Source organism: Streptopelia decaocto, assembly GCF_964273445.1.
Source record: "Streptopelia decaocto genome assembly, chromosome: 3".
NCBI classification, from domain to species: domain Eukaryota; kingdom Metazoa; phylum Chordata; class Aves; order Columbiformes; family Columbidae; genus Streptopelia; species Streptopelia decaocto.
The window spans coordinates 38,702,157-38,723,683 of NC_138656.1; the positions used below are offsets into that span (position 1 = coordinate 38,702,157).

Below are 21,527 nucleotides of genomic sequence, written 5' to 3' on the forward strand. Positions count from 1 at the left end.
GTCCCCACCACACAAGTAACTGTTTGCATGGCAGGGAGGAGGAAGACATTAGAGAAAGGGGAGTATTTTCACCCTTATACAAGTTTTGCTGCTGAGTATCCAAAGTGGCTTCTGTGGATTTGTTACCTGTTCACAGCAATAAAAGTTAAAAGTGACTTGGCACCCATATCCATTCTCTTCCCTCCCAGGCTGTCAGTTTGGGGGTTATCTGGGGTAGCATTCTCCAGAGCACTCCTTGTTCACTCAGAAGCAGACGGAGATCTTCAGCTCATTTCACGTGGGCTGCCGCACGCTGCGATCTACTGCCAGTGCAGATCAGGTTCAAGCCAGACATTTCAATGTTCCAGCAAAGTGAAGTTCTGCATCATTATGGTGAAGTATTTCAAGTATATGAAAGCATTTGAGATACATACAAATGGGGGAGACAATATAGGGGAAGCTGTAAACAAGAAAGGGAGCAGTACAAAGGAACAAAAGGAAATATTACCAGAAGTATTGCCTCATAATAAGGGTGCTTCAAATAAACAGTGGACCTAAAGCTTGCTTCTGATTTACTGTTGGTTGCTAAAGCATGGCATTAGGTACAAACTCTCAAATTGTCAAGCCTAAGGACTTGGAAGGGGATTGCTGGTGTTAGTTACTATGGAGTTAGAAAAATCCTGTTGGCTTTTGTGATGAGTCTGGCTTCAGAGAAGAAATAGAGGATAAAGGAAAAAAGTTTGTTTTAATAAGTCATCTAAAGATTTGCCATCTGGATATTCATTTCCTTTTAAGCTGACCAGCTATAACATTATTTTGTGTACTCATTTCATTTAAAGCAGATCAGTTAAAACGTTATTTTATCACATAATTGTTTCATTTTCAAGTGTTTTGGTTTTTTTTTTACTTTTACCCTCAACTGCATTTTGTGTGTCAGTATACTAGAATTTCACAGTGTTCTCCATAACTAGAGTATCTGAGGCTTTCCCATGTGGAATATGTTGGCAATTTAGAAAAAACCAAAACACAACACCTTTCTAGATATTGCAGACAGTCTGATTTTTCTCTGTTTTGAAGTTGAGAGAGCTGTGCTTGGAGTGCATATGTCTTTTCATTCTTTTTTAACAATACTTTAAAAAGTAAGTTCTTGAGTTCGTAAATGACAGACAAGCATGTTACTGTCACTTAGCAACCCAGCTTTTATTTTGTTTCAGAAACACTGTCCTGTGTATGATAATAGGACTGATAAAACAGTTCCTTGTTATGACTGGCATGCTGTGCTCACCTTGCTTCTATCTTGTTTTAATTTTTGTTGTTGGGGATCTCTGGCTTTGCTGGTTAGTGGAGCCAGAGGGGAGCAGGAGAAACAAGGGCAGATGCTTCATCTCGTAGAGGAGCTACCAGGCAGTTCTATTTTGTATGAAAAGGAACTCATAAAATCCAGAATCTCATTTAGGCCATGACCCTGTAATGAACCCAGCAAAGTCACAGGGGTCCTGGGATACAGGAAAAGCGCTAGGATAGAGAGCCTTGGATTGCAAATACTGACATCATTCAGGCTACTGCACAAAACATATTGACCTGATGTTACTTCAGAGGATGGTTTGCCTTATGTTCACTGTCACTAACTTCATGCTGGGTAGTCTAGGAACTTGCTAACTCTTGGACTAGGTACCTTGGAAGAAAAACTCCTGGCTTCCTCTGTTGTTGCTAGCGTTGTTTCTTTAAAGGAGCGTGCCCTGCTGGGATCCCCGGCCGGGTCTATAACACCTGCTGCGGGGCTGCCCCTGCTGGGAGAGTTTGGGACTGCCCCGGTTATGGATGTGCAGCAGCAAGGTGATGTGACAGTGCTTTTCTTCTGGTGCTTATGCTTAAGGAATTGCTCTCAGAGCGTTAGTGGGGGGCTTGCCGAGTTTTTTTTGATGCTTTCCTAGGAAATTACCTGTAGCTGTTTGCTAGCAGTTGCTTTACTGTGTTGCCAGAAGAGTTTCTGTTGCTGCTGGGTCTGTCATATGAAATGATACTGGTTTTCCTCATCCTGGAAATAAAGAAAGGCTGAGTGGATTTGCTCCAGCAGAGTGGGTTAAAGAGCAGCCTATGACAAAATAGCTTTCTTTCCAGGGAGCATGCTACAGTGAGGTAAACTTATTGGATAATATGTGAATTCCTAAAAAGCAAACAAACAAAAACCAAAACTCAAACAGAATCACAGAATTGACTGGGTCTCTCAGCTTTTTTTTTTTTTTTATGCTGCTCTTCTATATTTCTTGATTTGTGGTGTACATTCTTAAAGTTAAGTGTCATTAAGGCCTGTGCTTTTGTTTGCTAGTGCAGCGTTTGGTTTTGTGTGGCTTTCTGAGCCCATGGATGTGTGATGGGAGGCAGGAGGGCAGAAACGATAAGGGGCCGTTTCCTTCTCTCACTGACTGTGCTGAGGGTTTTTTCCTTTTCTCTTCTGTGCTGACATGTTCTGGGGCCTAACAGAGAAGCAGCTAGCCTTTGGGATGCTGCTTCCAAAGGTAAGAGTGAAGAGATCTGAGACCCAGATTGTGGAGAAAGGCAGTTTTGCACTTTTCCAGTTGCTTCCTGATGCGTTGGTGTCTCCTGGAACCACCTTAGCAGACCTCAGGATTTTGTGGCAACAGCCTTGTAGTACCACCAGAGCAGTGCCTAGACAAACAAAGTGACCCAGCATCGAGCAATTCTTTCTTTTCCCTGTTCCTTTTAATGTACTACCTGAGTTTCCTATGTAGGAATTAGTCCTGGGGGAAAGTCTAAGGTAGTACCTCTGTCTGCCTGTACTTCTAAGGCTGTAGAACTTAAATAAGCTAACAGCTTCAGGAAGGAAAAAATAAGCATCCTGTTGCTGGGATAGGTACATTTATGAATGCTCTGGGCTTCAGCTTTGTTGAATGTCCTTGTTACAAAAATGGCCACCTTGAAAGTGTGCTAGTATGGATTAATGAATACTCAAAAATAGTTTGTTTACTTGGCTCTGCCCATCACAGATTTAAGGTATGTTGTTAGACCATGGTAGTACCTTTTGTTAGCATACAATATTTTTTTAGGGCATTTCTGCATGTTGTTTAGCAAGGCCTTCCCAACCTGTAGAAGCTGTCCTTTGTGACCTGAGGAGAGGGGACAGAGGAGCTTGAAGCACTCCAGTGCCACAAAACGTGTGTGGCTGTGTACCTTTTTTGACTGAAACATCACAAGAGGGGAAGGAGAAAGGTGTATTCAAGAGGCTTAATGAGAAAACAATGAGAGGAGTGTACTGTGTATACTACAGAAGGTGCAGAGTGTCAGAACTGGGGGAAGGACAACCCACAAAGGTGGTCATCTGGACATCAAGGGTCTGGAAAGGAGTGCTTGTTTGGGTTTCTTTGGTTTTTATTATTTGGGTTTCGGGTTTGTTTGTTTTTTTTTTTTAAAGTCAGGTTGAACAGAAAAGTTGCATTAGGCAAGAGCTAGTCTGTTGGCTGACAGTTGTGAATCGTCCTGTCACCCACACTTCTTGGGTCTGTCTTCCCAGATCAGTTGGTTTTAGTTACATATATTGACCATATGTTCCTTTTGGTGTATTAGCAGGAAGGTACAGTGGAGCTGACACTCAACTTTAAAACCTATTTATGCTTGTCTTAATAGTCCCTTAGAGAGGCTAGTTGATACTCCCTTGAAATAGTTTTTTCGCACTGTCTTCTTGCAGGAAAACAATAATTTTTAGAAGCTGACTCACAATGCTACCTCCTTTTCACAGACTGCTATTCAGACGAGTTTAGGCTATCTAATTTTTCTGAGTTCACAGCCCTAGTACTCTAGTAAATGTGTATCTGTGGCAGGTTACAAGAAAAATCTCAAGAAACTGTAGGTGTGTGATTTCCTGAACTGAATTATCTTCTTATAAATTAGTTTATATATGATGCTTGATAAGTGTGTGATCAGCAAACTTCTGAATGGTTCTGAATAAAGCCAAAATGAGTCCTGGTTTTAATGCTGGAGAATGCAGCCTTTTTCCCAAGGCCAGGTTTAGAAGCTGTGTCAGTCTTTAAATGCTCAGAATTGAGATGCTGTTTCTCAGAAGCAAATGGTTTTGGGTTTTGGCTCTTTTTAAGCAAGAAAACCTACTTATTGAGAACAGGAAATGGGGGGGTGTTCAGGGGTCTCTGTGGGTTCAGTGGGTGCTTGCCCTTTAAAGGGTGACAAACATGGGTTGTGGCTGATTTGCAATGTCCCAATGTAGCTTTGCAGCCCTTCCTTCTGCTTGGTGGGGTTGCTAAAATACTTCAGCACAGCAAAAGCAAAATGGCATTGGGATCTTAAAAATTACTTAAATACTGACCCTTGACTGACAACTCACCTGGAGGCCCAAAGGGTCCAATGGCAGAAAGGGGAGAAATGTAATAAGAGAAAGACACTTCTGAGGAAGAACTGGCTGACTAAACTGGTGCTGGAAACCTGAATTTCAGTCCCTTGAACACTCTTAGCTCTGCTTGTAATCAGGCACTAACCCTCCTTAGGATCTAACTGATCTAGTTCCTGTGCAAATAATAGGCCTTATTATGGCAAATGACCGCCTCGTTTCTGAGATGAATTGGACCTCATTTGATATTAAAATATCATGGAGAGATTATAGATAGTATGAGGCAAGGTCAATCTAGTTCAGTATCCTGATTCTTGTAGTGAGCAGTAGTGAATGCCAGGGAAAGAGAGGAGCGCAGGACAAATGTAGTGGTATTTCTTCAGAACAAACTCCCAGTCTTCTGGCAGAGTCTCTACACAGAGAGTCTATCTATAGATGTATAGATAAGGGGTTCTTTGGGCTAAGACATCATCCGAACTGACCCTTTGTCATGCAACCTCACTTGTGACAAATTAGCACTTTAAAAATGTCTGAAAATTTCTGACTGGCTCTAATAATGATTAATGAGGACTTCATAAGAAAAGATGAAAAGGGAGAAAGACTTGCTCCACATAGTCCCTGCTATCACAAAAGGCAGCAGAGTATTTCAAGAATTATGTTCTCTTTTAAAGTAATGGTGTGTTGGATCTGGGACTCTGAAGACAATATTAATTGAGGGTAGATAGGTTAAGGACACACAGAAGAGACCAGGAATATATTGTGATGGTCAGATGTAGGGTAAAGCATGAGAACAGCCAGAACAGGACAGACAAGGCCTCAAGAGAGCAGAACTAGGAAAAGGTAAATGCCTGGGTCCTCCTGCAACACTGAAGGTGTACAGAAAGATTCAAGAAAGGTTCAAAGCCCAGGTGGGATGGGATGGGACCCCTCCAGAGACTATCCAGTCCCCTCCCGAAAACCTGTTCTTCTTTTTGTCACCCCTTTGTCGCTGCTCTTGGCAAACAGGAGGAAGAGAGGCATTTGTAAGGACTAAGGGTGAATTATGGAAAGACCATTAAGGGTGAGGAGAGCAACTGAGTCTAAAGGGGCACAAACAAAAGTGAGGGAAACAAGAGTAACTGATCTGTTGAAGGGCCAAGTCCCAGAGGGAGGATCTGCAATTACTTTTGAGAGGGGAGACTGGTGTGGAGAGAAAAATATCTTCTTAAATTATAAAGTAACACAGTTAGAAGGAAGATGTTACATGATGGATAAATAAAGTGCATAGAATTGCATCTGTTAAGTATGGGTAGATGTCACTTTCCATTTAAATGGAAAGGAAGATTTTAAAAATATATTTTGAGATAAAATAAAGGACAGTTTGAATGGAAGTGTGCTTGTGGTTATCAGCAATTATGTTTTGTTTTTCATATGGCCATCATTATCATGCAAGTAGTAACTTTGCAAATCAAAGCTCAAGTGCTTTCCTCTTTCTTGTTTCAGAAGTTTGCATTACCAAACACTGATTTGTTGATTATATGGCTGATGTCTATCTGCATGGTCTAGGAAAAGCTGAGCTGAAGTATCTACTATCTGAATTAAAAGAGGATACAGCAATGAGGAGAGTGTATCCCCCTAATTTCTTTTTCCCCTTCAAAGTGTGAATAGGGAAGAGGGAAACTCTTGAAACATAGAACTGAAAGAGGACGGGGAGCTATCTTAGAGTTTTTTCCCAGAGGTAAATGTGTAAGGAATATGTATTTAACTTAAACAGCAAAAAACACCGAGAGGCTGTCATTAAGTTTACACATCTATATCGCTTATGTGTGTATTTTATGTACTTAGCTTTGTAAGAAATGCTGTTCTTATCACAATGAAATCACCTGATGTCTGAAAATAACTAGGATTTCTCACTTTTGTAATAATGGGTAACAGCATACTGTAGTTTGAAAGTACTGTCCTACTACACTTGCAAATATTTGTTTGGTAGTATAATTGAATGGTTAGATAGTACCATTACTACTATGGCATGAATTAATCTCCTTTACAAAGAAAGTTTAACCTTCTAATTGGTTTAATAAAGATATAGCCTTAACAATCAAAAAAAAATATCCCAGGTTTGTTGTGTTAAACTTGCAGGGGTAAAAAAAATTCCTTATGTACTTGTGCTTTTATACAGGCTTGAATGCTTTAGGGTAAGTAAGTAATCTCTTGATGTGCCTCAAAGCTGTTAGCTGTTTTGTTTCTCCATGGTAACAGGAGTATAAAGCAGTATGAGCATGTTACTGAAGTAGGCAGACATCACATTGTTTAGGAATGGGATTACATATGATGACTGCAGCTCTAGGGTGAGTCTGAATGAGGGCATTTTCTAACACAGAGGTGCTGTGAATGTATGCAGATGTGCTGATTTAAGGTAAGGCTTAGGGATCCAAAATTGGCTTTAAAGGATCTATCAATATATAAAGTTTGCAGCAGTGAGAGGAATTATCAGATTATTAGGTTGATAAAGGTCTTCCAGAAACATGGCTTACTGTGGTCTCATGGCACATGAGGTCTGTGCCAGATCAAGGCCTAAGCAGAGAGCTCTGTCTGAAGATCAGAAATGAAGACTCTGCAATGTATCTTAACATTTTTACATTCAAAATTTAAAAAATGAACATGGAGGTTGGACAGGCAAATGGAATCTAAATCAATGCAGGGCTGTCTGTAAGCTTCAGTATCTTGCAATATTAACTAGGTGGACCCTGCTTACATTTGTTCCACCTTGGCAGAACAGTATACATCAAGAGTACCTCAGCAGACTAGCTAAGATAGCTCTGTCATGAAGAAATGGACAAAGGTAATGATTTCTATTGGTGTAGCTTGATCAGACACTGACTTCTCCCCAGCACTGATGCAGTCTTATCTTTTTCCTCCCCTATTGAGATGATTCTGACCTACAGGGCTGAGATAAAAAAATCTATTAACTTTCATTTATAGTAAAGGAAAGGTTTTGGCAACCTTTTTCTTATCTGTACGTATTGCATGAGGGAGCTCTCCCTGTCCCTGTTCCAACAAGCTGTTGTGTGGTGGTGAGTTGAGCTAACCTTGCTGACTGAGTCATCTTTCCTCTAAATGGATCCAGCCCAATGGAGGACAGAGCACTGTGTGTATATGTGCTTAAAAGAGCCCTTTCCTTGTGCAGTTAATACATGGTGACCTCCTCATATCTCCTCCCTTCCTATCGGTGCAGATAAATGTAATTTGCTCTGGTTCAGGAGGCCACACAGCCTGTGTCAGCACAAGGCAACTTCATCCCAAACACACCTTCCATTCAGCAGGACTTCATTTTCTGGTTGTCTGACTTGCCTTTTTATCCAGGCTCCCTAAGGAAGCAGACTTGTAGACCAGTGCTGCCTTTCTGTGCACGTGAAACCCTCTCTGGTGTTTGTTTTTGTGTCACTTTCCACCAAATTGGAAAAATTCAACCACTGGACAACTCAGTGGCTGAGACCTCCTAGGCGGGGGGGGGGGAAGGGGATGGAGGGGGGAAGGGGATAGGGGTGGGAGGGGGGAAAGGAAGACTGAGCAGTTTTGGTTAGCTGATCGCCTCTGTGCTGAGCTGCAGACTAGTGCTTCTTACGCGGTGGAGAGTTAATGCACTTGAAAAAAAACCTTTGTTAACCCTGTGGCTTTGTTAGCCCAGGCCTGGTCTAAAGATCAGGTCTCTGCATGGTTTGTAGTGCTGCAGCCGGTGAAGGAATAAGCATGTAGCTCTATTTTCGTCCTTATGTAACTGTGTTAACAAGGTTGTATCAGGGTAACTATTTTGAGTAGCGATGTGCATTTTCAAGCCGTTTATGCCACAAGCTGTGCGGACTAGGCCCCAGACAGGGAGCAAAAGAAGGAAGGAGCTGCCAGGCTGCGGCCCCTGCTGGGGCAGGAGGCTGTTTAGTTGGGCCGGGCCCTTATTCGGGTTTAATCCACGCCAAAGGGGCGAGCGGGGGCCTGCTCGGGTGACAGGGTGACTGTTTTCCAGCCACGAACGGGTTGTTTTGCCCAGGCGGTGTATCGGAGAGGGGACAACAGCGGCGCGTGCAGCCGCGCTTCCTGCTGCCGCCTGCCCAACATGGCGCGGGCACGGCTGTCAGCGCGGAACGGGTGGCTCCGGTAGGGAGAGCTGCCCTTTCCCTCGTCCCCCGCTCCGCTCCGCGGCCCGGCGGGGCCGTGGTGGCAGCGCCCGGCGCCCCACGCGTGAGGGCGGCGGTGTGCGCGCGGAGCCGTTGCGCTCGGGCGGGTATTTACGGTATATGGGCGCGCGCGGGCGGCCGTTACGGTAGCGGGGGTGGGGGGAGGAGGGACTACGTGCGCGGGGGCGGGGCGGGCAGTGCTGCGTGCTCGGCCCCGCGAGGCGCGTCTCCCTCGCGAGCTCGGTGAAAGGATTTGGCGCCAGGCGGGTCCGCTCTGCAGCTGCCGCAGCCGCACGAACCAGCCGCGCCACCCACCCACCGCCTCCCGCCGGGGCCTCGACCCAGAGCCGCCGCCGTCCGCCCCAGCTCCGAGCCGCCCGCGCGCCGCCCAGGGATCGAGCCGCCGCCGCCATGAGCTGCTCGCCCGTGAACGTGAAGAAGCTAAAGGTGTCGGAGTTGAAGGAGGAGCTGAAAAAGCGGCGCCTCTCCGATAAGGGCCTCAAGGCCGAGCTCATGGAGCGGCTCCAGGCCGCGCTAGACATGGAGGAGGCCGGCGGGGGAGGCCTCGCCAGCAGCGCAGTTGAGCCTGGCAACGGTAGCATGGAGGGGGAGGCGGCCGAGAGCGGCGGGGGCGCCTCGCAGCTCCACCAAGGAGGAGGCCCTGACCAGGCCGCGGCCTCCACCGCGGAGGACGACGACGAGGAAGGGCTGGAGGCCGCCGATGGCGACGCCATGGAACTGGGCGAGGAGAACGGCGAGCGGGCGGGGGCCGGAGGCGGCCCCATGGAAGAGGAGGCGGGCGGCGAGGAGGAGGAAGAGGAGGAGGAGGAGGAGGATGAGAACGGAGACGACCAGGGTTTCCAAGAGGGGGAGGACGAGCTTGCCGACGAGGAGGAGGCCGCGGCCGGGGACGCCAACGGGCACGGGGACCAGCAGCCGCCGCAGCCCCAGCCGCAGCAGCCCCCGCCGCTTATCCAGCCGCGCGGCGCCGCTAAAGAAGCCCCCGGCAAAAGCCCTGGCGGCGCCTCGGGGACCCCAGCGGCGGCCCCCTCCGGCCCGGCGGGCCCCGCCAAGCAGCAGCAGCAGCAGCAGAAGAAAGCGGAAGGTGGCGGTGGCGGCGGCCGCCCCGGGGCTCAGGCCAGCGGGGGTGAGTGTGCGCGGCGGGGATGGGGGGGGAAGCCTGTTAATCCCCCCGCCCTGGGGAACTCCCCCGTTGAGGGGGGGGGGGGGGCGCGTAACGGCCAGCAGGGCGGTTTCCGGGGCGCGCGCGGGAGGACGTTCGCAGCCGGCGCGAGAGCGGGCGCGACGGCGGCGCCTCCCCCGCGGGGGGGGGAACGTGGGTTCCACCGCCCCCCGCGCGGCACCGCGTGCTGCTCTCCAGGCGCTGCGCTGGGCCGCGGGCGGGGGGAGGGGGGTCCCGCGCGGGGCCGGAGGAGGAGGGGCCGTAGCGGGGGAGGCGCGGGGAAGGGGCCGCGGGGGGAGGGGCGGCGGCGGAGGGGCCGCTGGGGCGCGCTGTGTTGTTCTGAGGAGCGCTCGGCGGCGTGACGTCATTTCCGGGCTGGGCGCCGCACGGGATGGCGTTGGGAAGGCCGGGTACAATGGAGGCGGGCGGAGGCGGAATCCCTGCCCTGCAGGCAGCCGGGCGGCCCCGCGCGGGGCTCCCGCCCGGGCCGCGCACACGGGCTGCCGAGAGGAGGCGCAGTCGTGCGGGTCGCCCGGTGTCCTTGCGAGCGGCTGGGAACGTTCTGTTCGGAGGGGGAGGGTGCGGGTATGACGCCGCGGAGAGCTTTTTGTCCGCCTTTTTTTCTTTTTTCTTTTTTTTTTTTCTTTTTTTTTTTTTTTTTTTTAAACCGCTTGGGAGCGGTCTGGCTTTCCTGTGGGGATCTTACCATCGGGGGCTGCACCCACTGCCGCACTGCCCACTTCTGTCGCGGATCCGCGACACGTGATTTAGCAGACAAGTTTCGAGTCTTCTGAGAAAATTCCAGATACAGCTTTTTATCTTCATACAAAGCAAAATCCTTTAGTATACTATTGCTTTTGTCTTGTAGGTTCTTACAGTTTCCAGCGTTGGAACAATCATATAGGACTTTATTCCCAATTAAAGAGTTAATTAATTAAAATAAATCATTATTTCTGTTACAGGAGACGCTAAAACTGAACAAAAACCTGGTGAGAAAAAGAGGGGAGTGAAGAGACCACGTGAAGATCATGGCCGTGGATATTTTGAATACATTGAAGAAAACAAGTACAGCAGGTGAGTAAACTTGGTGCTGGGCAGCATTTTGTGAATGAGGAGAAATAAGGTGCAGAAATGCTTATTTCAACACTGAAAATACATGTAACGTTAATCTTGTTTCTTTGGTTTCTGTTTTGTTCAGAGCCAAGTCCCCTCAACCACCTGTTGAAGAAGAAGATGAACATTTTGATGACACAGTGGTTTGTCTCGATACTTGTGAGTAAACATGCTTTCCTTTACTGTGGAAAGATCTGGTGTTATGCTTTTATTCTTATAACCACACTTTCTGAAATGTAGGATGAATACATTTGTTGACTTTCATTACTAAGTAACTTAAAAAAAAACAGAAAAGGTGTTTCCACCCATTTTCAGTATATATACAAAAGAAGAAGAGGATACATGGGTCTTTATATTAGCAGTAGTAAGCTTGGTTTTCCCATGAAATCCATGGTATCCTACAGTTTTCTGAAGAAATCTTAACCATATTACTCATCTCGTATGGAAACTAAGCTGGCCAAGTGTAGAGTGAGCATAGAATACCCTAAAAACAGTTTGAGAAACTAATTGTATGGTAAATGAGCTTTTCACTTTGGGAAGCTGTAAGGGTCAAACAGTGTAGATGGTTACAGTGGTACAATTTGTGACGTAAACTACCTGCATATCTTGATGAGGCCCTGTTTATGTGTCAGCCAGTGCAGTATTTTTTCATGTTTTGTGATAAATCTAACAAAGTCAGGTAAGGCCTCCTGAGAAATTACCCATACATGCAGTCTGGGAGTTGGGGACGGGGAGGGTGATACATTTGTGGTTTTGAGGGTAAGTATAAGGACTTATCGCAATATTAAAATTCGATAAGTGTTGCTTGAACTTGTTGGATTATTAAAATGCCATTGAAGGAAAGCTTAAATTTTGGCATTATCTGTAAATCTTAAGTTTCTAACTGTTGACCTGGTGAGTAGCCACCTTTGTGAAAGCTTCTGATTTTCCCAATAACTGAATAATAGCTACTTTTCATTATTATTCTTAGTAGAAAGTTTTGTTACTGGATAAACTTTGTGATTTGAAGTGTTGACAGACTACTTGAAGATCAGCATCCAACATAGCTTAATATTGAATTGTGTAACAACTTGGTGCTTTCTTTCCTGGACCATAGTGATGCAGACATGAGAAGTTTAACATCTTTAAATACCTGTGTCTTACAAGTAACCTGTAACTTTAGAACAAATGAGAACAGAATTTAAAAATAACCTACACCGGAGGGTTTCTTCTGTATGGTTTTATCTGGTTTTCATGCAACAATTAAACACTAATGAGAAAATGCTTGGATCACAAATATTGTAGTTGCAACAGAGGGTGGCTTTATGCAAACAAACCAAGATCTCATACATGAGAGTTACCAGTAATACAGGGAAGATTGCATTTTAGTGTGCTTGGACAGCATGCAGACCTTATACCAGGACAGAACTCACTGCTTGTTAATTTTGTTCCTTTCTTGTAACTGTCAAATAGATTTGGAGTTTTTTCTATGGATTCCTAGCTTTGGGGAATTCAAGTGCTATATCCTGTACCTCATGCTACCATTTTGCATTGTCTTTTTGAAACCTACTAGAAGATTAATTTGAAACTTCATGGTGATACAGCTCTGAAGATGTCCATTAAACAAAGGTTCCATTTAAGTTCTTAGAGTGATAGGTGAATTCATAGTGCAGATCATGTTACGTAGGTGAAAGAGGTTTTCTTACCACATTCTGCGAGCTTAACCTGTCTGCATTTGGCTTGATCTAATTGGCCTTGCTAAATAACTATATTAACCAAAGCCAGTACTACTTTGAGTACTTAAGAGTACTTGTGTTTCTCTTCTCAGCTGCCCTCAGATTTGGGCATGAGGGGTAAGAAGACTTCAAAAAGAGGTATCTAGTAAATAATGCAAAGAGCATGGTGCAGATTTCTTTGCTGTATATTGATGGAAATATCTCGGGTAACTGACCAGAAATGTTCAAATAAATGAAATTCAATCAAAGCTTTTAAGCAGATGGAAAAAAATAGGGGATTTTGGTGACAGAAGTGAAGATGCCATCTTGAAAGTTACTCTTGTTAGCTAGCTTTTTTAAGATCTTTGGCTGAGCTTCAGCCTGCTAGGTATGTGTTCAGTTGCTTTCCTGAAAGATGGCTGAGCACTTGCTGGGAGTTTATCTTGAAAATCACCCTTATAAGCTGAAATAACCTTTAATGCATAAAATTAAACAGCTGTACTGTTGTAGTAAGAATAAACTATGATTTTTTTTGTTGACAGATAACTGTGACCTGCATTTTAAAATCTCAAGAGACCGGTTTAGTGCTTCCTCTCTGACCATGGAAAGCTTTGCCTTTCTTTGGGCTGGAGGAAGAGCCTCCTATGGAGTTTCTAAAGGCAAAGTCTGCTTTGAGATGAAGGTGAGTTAAACTGATGTTTTATGGGAGACTGTTTCATGCTTAAATATAGTGTTGCTTAAACTTGTCAAGTTTTTGTACTCAGTTGAAACTAATTCAGTTTAATAGAACTTAATACCATATTTGAAATTATTTTCTATAAAATATGACTCAGTTTGCAAAACTGCTTCATCTTATATAAGAACTTTCATTTAACAATGACAACAAAAAAGGCGCTTGCTTTTGCCCTGAGTGTGTAACTTCTAAGTCTCTGTCTTGAACCAAGAATTTTATTTGACACCTCATGCATCAACACTTAAAGAATTTTGATACTCAGTAGGCAGAAGTTTGTGTGTACTTCCTGAAGATTACAGAAAGCTTGGCTTTTGTTTGTTTGTTTTAAAGTGATACAAATTATCCCAGCAGTCCTTTCTCTTGTTCCTACTTGGTCTTTGAGTTTGACCTGCTCTGAGCAGGGATTTGGGCTAGGTGACCTGCAGAGGTCCCTTCCAACCTGAATAGTCCTGACTTGTGTATGCGTTGAATGCAAGTGTTGAGGAGGTACTTGAATTCTGAGAGTGAGAGTTCTTCTAGAGGGTAAGAATGGCAAAGAGCAGTCAGCCTTGTAATAAACATGTTTCTCCAACTTACTGACAAAAGAATAACTGGAGGCACCCAAAAATTCATGTTTGTTGTTTTTTTTTTTTCATTTAGTGATGTTAAAGGCTTTTTTGCATATGTTGTGCCTTTGTATATATAAATGCTTACTCTGGCCTCTTCCTGTAGTACTTGCAAATCTAACCACTACCATGAGGAGTGGGTAGTGATGCCCTTCTCTGTGATTTCTAGGTCTGTTGGTACCTGTAACCTCGGAAGGCTAACAAAGTGAAATTGGTATCAGTATTTATTGCCCTGTTCACTTTCAAATCAGTTTGACCTGACTCCAGTAGTTGTGGGAGCTGGTAGGATACTGATGAGTTTTTCACTTCAGTTCAGTGAAGTTTGTAAAGGCAATTAGAAAATACCTGGTTGCTTACAGATTCCAGTGTATTTAGGTGGGTTTTTTGAATCTGGTTATGTTGTTTGGAAGCTGGCAGGTGGCTCAGGAAGTCTGCTTATTGTGGAAAGGGATGAGTGTCATATTTTCCCCAGTCTCTGATAAAGCATTTTTTTATCCATTACCACATTTTATTTGCAAAGTAACTTACTGCTAAGCCCAAATTTATGGCAATTACGTTAAAAAATATATACACATCTTATGATCTTACTACCATATCGAAAGGATTAGGGCTTTTAGCCACTGAGAGGGACTGCTATGATGAAGTGCCTTGAAGGTATATGGTATTTTGGATCTTCATTGCTCAGTCAGGAGATGTAACTAGTGTTTGGCTTGTGATTTCACATACTTAAGCATGTTTTACTTCTGCAGAAGATGATGAGTCAGTTTTAGCAAAGATTTAACTGAAGTGTAAAGGTTCCAGATGACACCTTTGTGTTTCCATCTTGTTAGTGTTTAATAAATACTACATGACTTTTAATTAATAATTTAAAAATAGGTTACAGAAAAGATTCCTGTTAAACATCTGTATACAAAAGACATTGACATACATGAAGTGCGAGTTGGCTGGTCACTGAACACGAGTGGAATGTTGCTTGGTAAGACCTAAACATTTGATTACTTTTGTATTATTTATGGTGTACGTGGAAGTTTAAAGTCACTTTTTCTTAAGCAGGTGGGAAAGCATAGTGGTTATAGTCCATGTGTTCTGAAAAGTGGTCTTAACTTGAATTGTTCACTGGACATGGTGTGAGAAAAGTTTATTGGAACCAAAGAAAGTCATAAAGCATTCAGACCTGTAAAGATTGCATGATTTGAGAGTTAATTCTTTTGGTGGTCAAGTATGGATTGTGGAGAACATTCTTGAAGGCCTGACAAGATTAAGGATTTCTCCTTTTCATGTAGCGTCATAAATAGGAAGAGGGTGGTTTGGTTTGGCTTCTTTTTTTTTTTTTTTTTTTGTTTGAGGCCAGGATGTGGTATAAGATGTCACCAGTGAAGAAAAAAAATCCTTGATAACTACATTATCATTCTTTTGGCTTGAGGTGGGAATCTTTATTTCTGAAAGTAGTTAGAAAGAAAGTACAATTTCATTAGATATATGGGAACTGAATATAATGGTATTTATAACTAAAACCTGCTGCTGAGACGTATCTTTGTTGGAAATGTATATTAATTGGTATGTTCTGATATCAGCAGCTTTTTAGTTAAGTAATTAAGTTCCACCTGAATCCTTGTGTTTGACACTTGCTGTTAGCTTGTTCCTTGCAGCTTCATCCTCAGCTGTCGCATAGGCTGAATCTCTGCTAAACTCCCTTTAAAATGGGGAGGGGTAAGTGCTACTGGAGACTAAAGTCAGAAAACCTTTCTGACTAACTACGCTACAGGTATACCGGTGCATAATCAGGTCTTCGGAGTTTAAAAATACTTGGGTCATGCCTTTATTTGGCAGTTCAGACTTAGTCAACATGAATATGGAACCAGCAGCATAAGGCTCTTAAAGCTGGGATGGGGGTAACACTGCTGTTCCATCTCAAGTGAGAGTATTCTTGAATATAAAAGTAAACTGTAGCTCTTTATGGGTTATAGCTTGTTTTGGCATTAATCAAAGCATTCTGAACAGCACCTTACTTAAGTAGCTGCAAAGCAATAGTATTTCTAAGAGGTTAGGTGAAAATGCCTATTTTTAATAAGTTTAAATTATTTCATCAGGTGAAGAAGAATTTTCCTATGGGTATTCTCTAAAAGGAATAAAGACATGCAATTGTGAGACTGAAGACTTTGGTGAGAAGTTTGATGAAAATGATGTGATTGGATGTTTTGCTGTAAGTTTTTACTTCTGTTTTCTTTTGAGGGAAAACATCCTTGAATTTTTAGACTGCTTTGATGTGAGAAGCAGTAAACCAAATACAGGAAAACTTGGAGCAAGGCAAGTTGTTTAACCTAGGGAGCTGGTAGAAATAGCAGGAATTATCAACAGTGGCAGCTGTGAACATGCTGAGATTTCATATTCACAGACAAGTGTCTTTAAAGCCTTAAAAAATCAGGTCGTAAACAAGATGATCATTGCCAGTAACTCATTTTAAGATAACTTTTTAAGTAGTTCCTTTATGATGTAGCAGTGTTACAGAAGTTGTGTGAATATAGCCAATATAGTGAAATTACTAACATAACTTTATAGTGTGAGGTGAGTAATTTTATCCAAACTAATGCTTTGTTTGAAAACCAGAATTTTGATGGTGATGAAGTGGAACTCTCATATTCCAAGAATGGACAAGAGCTTGGTGTTGCATTCAAAATAAGTAAGGAAGTTCTTGATGGGCGGCCACTCTTCCCACATGTTCTCTGCCATAACTGTGCAGTTGAGTTCAACTTTGGTCAGAAGGAGGAACCTTATTTTCCTGTACCTGAAGAGTATACCTTCATCCAGAAGGTTCCCCTGGAGGATAGGGTCCGAGGACCAAAAGGACCTGAGCAAAAGAAAGATTGTGAGGTGAGTTTCTTGTTAAAGTTGTTGAGAAAGATCAATAGAAGTAGTGGGGTTTAAAAAGCAATTGTATGACACTCTGACCTTTTTGTTCGGAGGCTTTAATACTTGGTGTCCTGTGACTCTTCAACTCCCTCATCCCCCCATGTCCCCCACTCGGTTCGTATTAGGCTTGCTGGTCTAAGTTGCATATTAAAGAAAATGTTTGGACTAGTATCTCAAGTACAGAACTTGTTGTCACAGGTGGTGATGATGATTGGCTTGCCTGGAGCTGGTAAGACTACATGGGTTACCAAACATGCAGCAGCAAATCCTGGGAAATACAACATTCTTGGGACAAATACTATTATGGACAAAATGATGGTAAGTGATAATATGATAGTTTATTTGTTGATATGTTAAAGATCTTTGGTTGCCATGGGGTTCTTTTATATCACAGAAATCTGAGAAACCAGCTGCTGGTTAGCTAGTGACCATTAAAGGCTTTTTATTGCTGAGCTGCTACTCCTACATGGCACAGCAGGATTCTAAAACTTTGTGGTCATATAGAACAAATCGTCAACTGTTGTTGACTATTGAAGTATTTCTATTTCTCTGTATATCACTGTCCTCAGAACATTTGGCTTTGAATTAGAAATGCAATGAGTATACCTTGGATGCAGCTATATTGATTCTCCTGATTGCTTATAAAGTTCTGTGTCTTATGGAGGCTTTGGGAATTTCAGTTATGACTTTGTAGCTGTGGCATTGACTTGAACAAGCCTTGAAGCGAGGTGAAAAGCATTTAGCAAAGAAAAATGTCAGCCACATGTCGGGAGGGCTATTTTCTTTAACTCTGGGAAATCTCTCCATAGGTTGCAGGTTTTAAGCGGCAGATGGCAGACACTGGGAAACTTAACACACTGTTGCAGAGAGCTCCACAGTGTCTTGGAAAGTTCATTGAGATTGCAGCTCGTAAGAAGCGGAATTTCATTTTGGATCAGGTAGAAGCTTCAGTGAAAAATGGTTAAGGAAAATTGTTGTAGGCTCTAGTTAAGTAATTAAGTGGGATTAAAGTTACATTGTAATAGCAGTTGTTTCACTTGCTGACTTAATACTTATTCAGGGGGCACAAAGTTGAGATATTATTACAAATGCTTGTCTGAACTTCTCTGGATTTATGGGATGTGGGAGGAATAGTGTTTTAACACGTGGATATGCGCTCGTAACTTTGCATTATGCAGCATCTTTATGTCCAGTTATTTGTAAACTTCGTTGCAAGCTCTTGTAGAAGTGAAGTCTATACACCATAAGTTGACTTCCTTAACTCTTACAATGACAGCTACGTGTAGTAAGTTACTGCATTTTTTTCAGACAAATGTGTCTGCAGCTGCGCAGAGGAGAAAAATGTGCCTGTTTGCAGGCTTCCAGCGCAAAGCAGTTGTTGTTTGCCCAAAAGATGAAGACTACAAGCAAAGAACACAAAAGAAGGCAGAGGTGGAGGGAAAAGATCTTCCAGAGCATGCAGTTCTCAAAATGAAAGGCATGGAACATAATCCTATACTGTGTTTTAGGATGCTGACTATCTGTTTAAAGGATTAAGTAAACGTGACGTCTAAAAGATCACTTTATCTGAAACAGCTGTACTTAAACAAAACTGGAAGACTATTGTAACTTGTAGGATAACACTATATTGTGTTCCCTCTGCTGCAGTCCTTAACACTACTCAGTTATGCTGATATGCTTCATGCAGATGCACAAAGCTGTCTTGGCATAAAGTGCCCTATATAAGTGACTTATTTGGCAGAAACCGGTGCTCTGAGTGGAGGCTCATAAAAGAAAAAAAAGATATAGGCAGAATGTTTTCAAGGTTTGGAACAGTACTGGCAACTCCATGAAGACCTGTTTATTTCTTTTGTCACTGTTAACCTTTCTTAAATGCTCAAATTATGTAAGTTTGTCCCTATGCTGAGGGAATGCAGGGGGTGGGAGGAAGAATGGGGGAAAGGTGGTTAAATGATGGCTTTGATTGTAGCTGAATGTAGATGCTGAATACTCAGTGTTTTTGCAATTATAGGGAACTTCACACTGCCAGAGGTAGCAGAATGCTTTGATGAAATAATCTATGTAGAGTTGCAAAAAGAAGAAGCTCAGAAGCTTTTGGAACAATATAAAGAAGAAAGTAAGAAATCTCTTCCGCCAGAAAAGAAACAGAACACTGGCTCAAAGAAGAACAAGAAGAGCAATAAAAATCAATTTAATAGGGGTCAGAGAGGTCGTGGAGGATTTAACATGCGAGGCAACTTCAGAGGAGGAGGTGAGCCTAGAAATGGGCCTTTAAGTTTTGGAGGTTGCTGCTGCTGGCTGGGGGGAAGCTTGTAGTACTTGCATTGCAATTACTATGTATTGGGAACCTTTATTTCAGTTTCAGTTAGTTAAAAAAGAAAAGATTAAGTCCAACTTAAAAGTGAGGATTGCCAAAATTGTGGATTATACTATTTGTGCAATGTAAGGCACAGCTTTTGAGTCTTTATGTGAGGTTTGGTATTTGCCTGTATACTAGACTGTTGGAGGCTAGTGCATGGTAAAATTAACATTTTTCACTGACCAGGTGACTTAATCTTTGCATTGAAAGTTTTGCACTGAATTTGGACACCTTATTTCTATACCATCATTATTCGAAACAATAATCTTCACGTACAAAATACTTCAGATTGAACAATTACTTGATGGAAGTAACTTTCTCCCTGCAGTCCCTGGCAATCGTGGTGGATACAACAGGAGGGGAGGCAACATGCCCCAGCGAGGTGGTGGAGGTGGCGGTGGTGGTGGTGGCAGCAGCGGTGCCATTGGCTACCCATATCCTCGTGGCCCTGTCTTTCCAAGCAGAGGTGGCTACTCAAACAGAGGAAACTATAACAGAGGTGGAATGCCCAACAGGGGGAACTACAACCAGGTGATGCTTTCGGAGGGATTTATTAGTTGAACTGCAGTACTTTAGGTGATGTTTGAAAGGTTTGGTGGCTGCAAGTAACCACAAAGCTGATTATGGTACACTACCCTAATCCCACACTAAAAGGCCTACATTTCTAGTTTAGTGTTGGTGCCCAGAGCTCTGGATGTTGCGTAAGAAATTTTCATGTGGAAGTTCCATGTTCAGACTGGACCTTTGTCCAGTTAAAGATGAAGATCTTTAGGGCATGTGTGTGAAGACTTGTATTTGATTTTTGTTTATTTTTTTATCTCTCTCCAGATAGTAGCAACCATTGTTTGGCCTTATGGTCAAGGTGTATCTATATCAAGCATTTAGGGAACTTTCTGGAAATAGCTCTCAGGAGTCTTTGTTTTGGTTTTGGGTATCAAACACAGCTAGTAAAGACATACTAGCCTAGGTCTTAACTGATGGAATACCAGTGGAAGCATTTGAAAACATAATTTGGATTACTGAAGAGCCAGTAGATGGAGCCCAAGCTAGTAAACATGGCTCAGGTTCGTCTAATACTGACAAATGGGAAGTGTAATATTTTATCTACTAATATCCATGTCCCCTTTTTTGTACTATAACTTGTGTTTGAAGTTTTGTGGACTAGCTCTTCTATTTTCGGTTGTATGACCCATATCCTTTTGTCTGATCAGATAACACAACCTTGGAGCAACTACAGCCTTTCCTAACTAAAAATAGGCAAGCTCTTGTATTTTTAGTTGTCCTGGTGCAGTTTAGCAGCTGGAAATAGGGTGAGTCAAAACTGGATTAGCCAGCTTTCCAGACCACTGGCAACAATGGTTTGAGCTGGCTAATTAATTCTGAGGTTCTTGCCCCATGTTCAAAAAGCAGTTTCTTGGAGGGGGAGGCTTCTGATATTCTAGTGTTTTTCAGGGAGGTTGTTTGTTTGTTTTTTTTAACCTAGGCCAAATACTTTGTATTTGAAAGATTCTATGTGGTATGTGATATTTTGGTGGTGATAGATTGGTATTAGTACACTTCTGAAAAATCTGTATAAGTGAAGTAGTTAAAAACTGTTGTCCTCTTGCAGAACTTCAGAGGAAGGGGAAATAATCGTGGCTACAAAAACCAATCTCAGGGCTACAACCAGTGGCAGCAGGGTGTAAGTAGTCATCATTTTACGTTTTTACTGATTAACTTGAATGATTCAAAATGCTGTCTGAAATAATTAGTTGTGTAATGGAAACTCGACAACAAAATATTTTAATGATAGGTAATGTCACTATAAATAGTTTTTCTGTGCAAGACTTAATCTGGCTTCATGCTCTTGATCTATCAAATATCAGCTATGGCTTATTGGTCTTAATGGTATGTAGTATTTGGCTTCACATTACTACTGTGAACTGCTGTAAGTTGTTTAAGAACTTGATGCTATTTGAGAGGACTTTAATCTTCTCAAGTGCCAGGAGAAGTAGATGTTTGTTAAACACTTCTGTGAGAAATACAACTGTTATGTGATTAGAGGTTAAAATTAACCATTTATCCATTTATTGCAGCAATTCTGGGGTCAGAAGCCATGGAGTCAGCATTATCACCAAGGATATTATTGAATACCCAAATAAATGAACTGATACATATTTCTCCAAAACCTTCACAAGAAGTCGACTGTTTTCTTTAGTAGGCTAACTTTTTAAACATTCCACAAGAGGAAGTGCCTGCGGGTTCCTTTTTTAGAAGCTTTGTGGGTTGATTTTTTTCTTTTCTTTTTTTGTACATTTTTAATTGCAGTTTTAAAGTGATTCGTAAGAGAACCTCAGCATTGTGCACGATAAGAGAATGTGTCAGTATTTCAGGGTTCTACATTTTATCTGTAAAATGTGACTTTTTTTTTACCACAACAAAAGTAAAACGTTGCTTTGTA

General features: G+C 42.8%; 1 protein-coding gene across 1 annotated transcript; it reads left to right on the forward strand.

Moving 5' to 3' along the window:
• Positions 1-8,687: 8,687 nt before the first annotated feature.
• On the forward strand, positions 8,688-21,527 carry HNRNPU (heterogeneous nuclear ribonucleoprotein U). Its single transcript, XM_082049317.1, has 14 exons — positions 8,688-9,637; positions 10,636-10,747; positions 10,872-10,945; positions 13,023-13,162; positions 14,695-14,794; positions 15,909-16,021; positions 16,426-16,689; positions 16,927-17,046; positions 17,538-17,666; positions 18,037-18,205; positions 18,740-18,979; positions 19,416-19,618; positions 20,697-20,768; positions 21,163-21,527. Exons 1-14 carry the CDS (start codon positions 8,902-8,904, stop codon positions 21,214-21,216), a joined length of 2,526 nt encoding a protein of 841 aa, XP_081905443.1. The 5' UTR covers positions 8,688-8,901; the 3' UTR covers positions 21,217-21,527.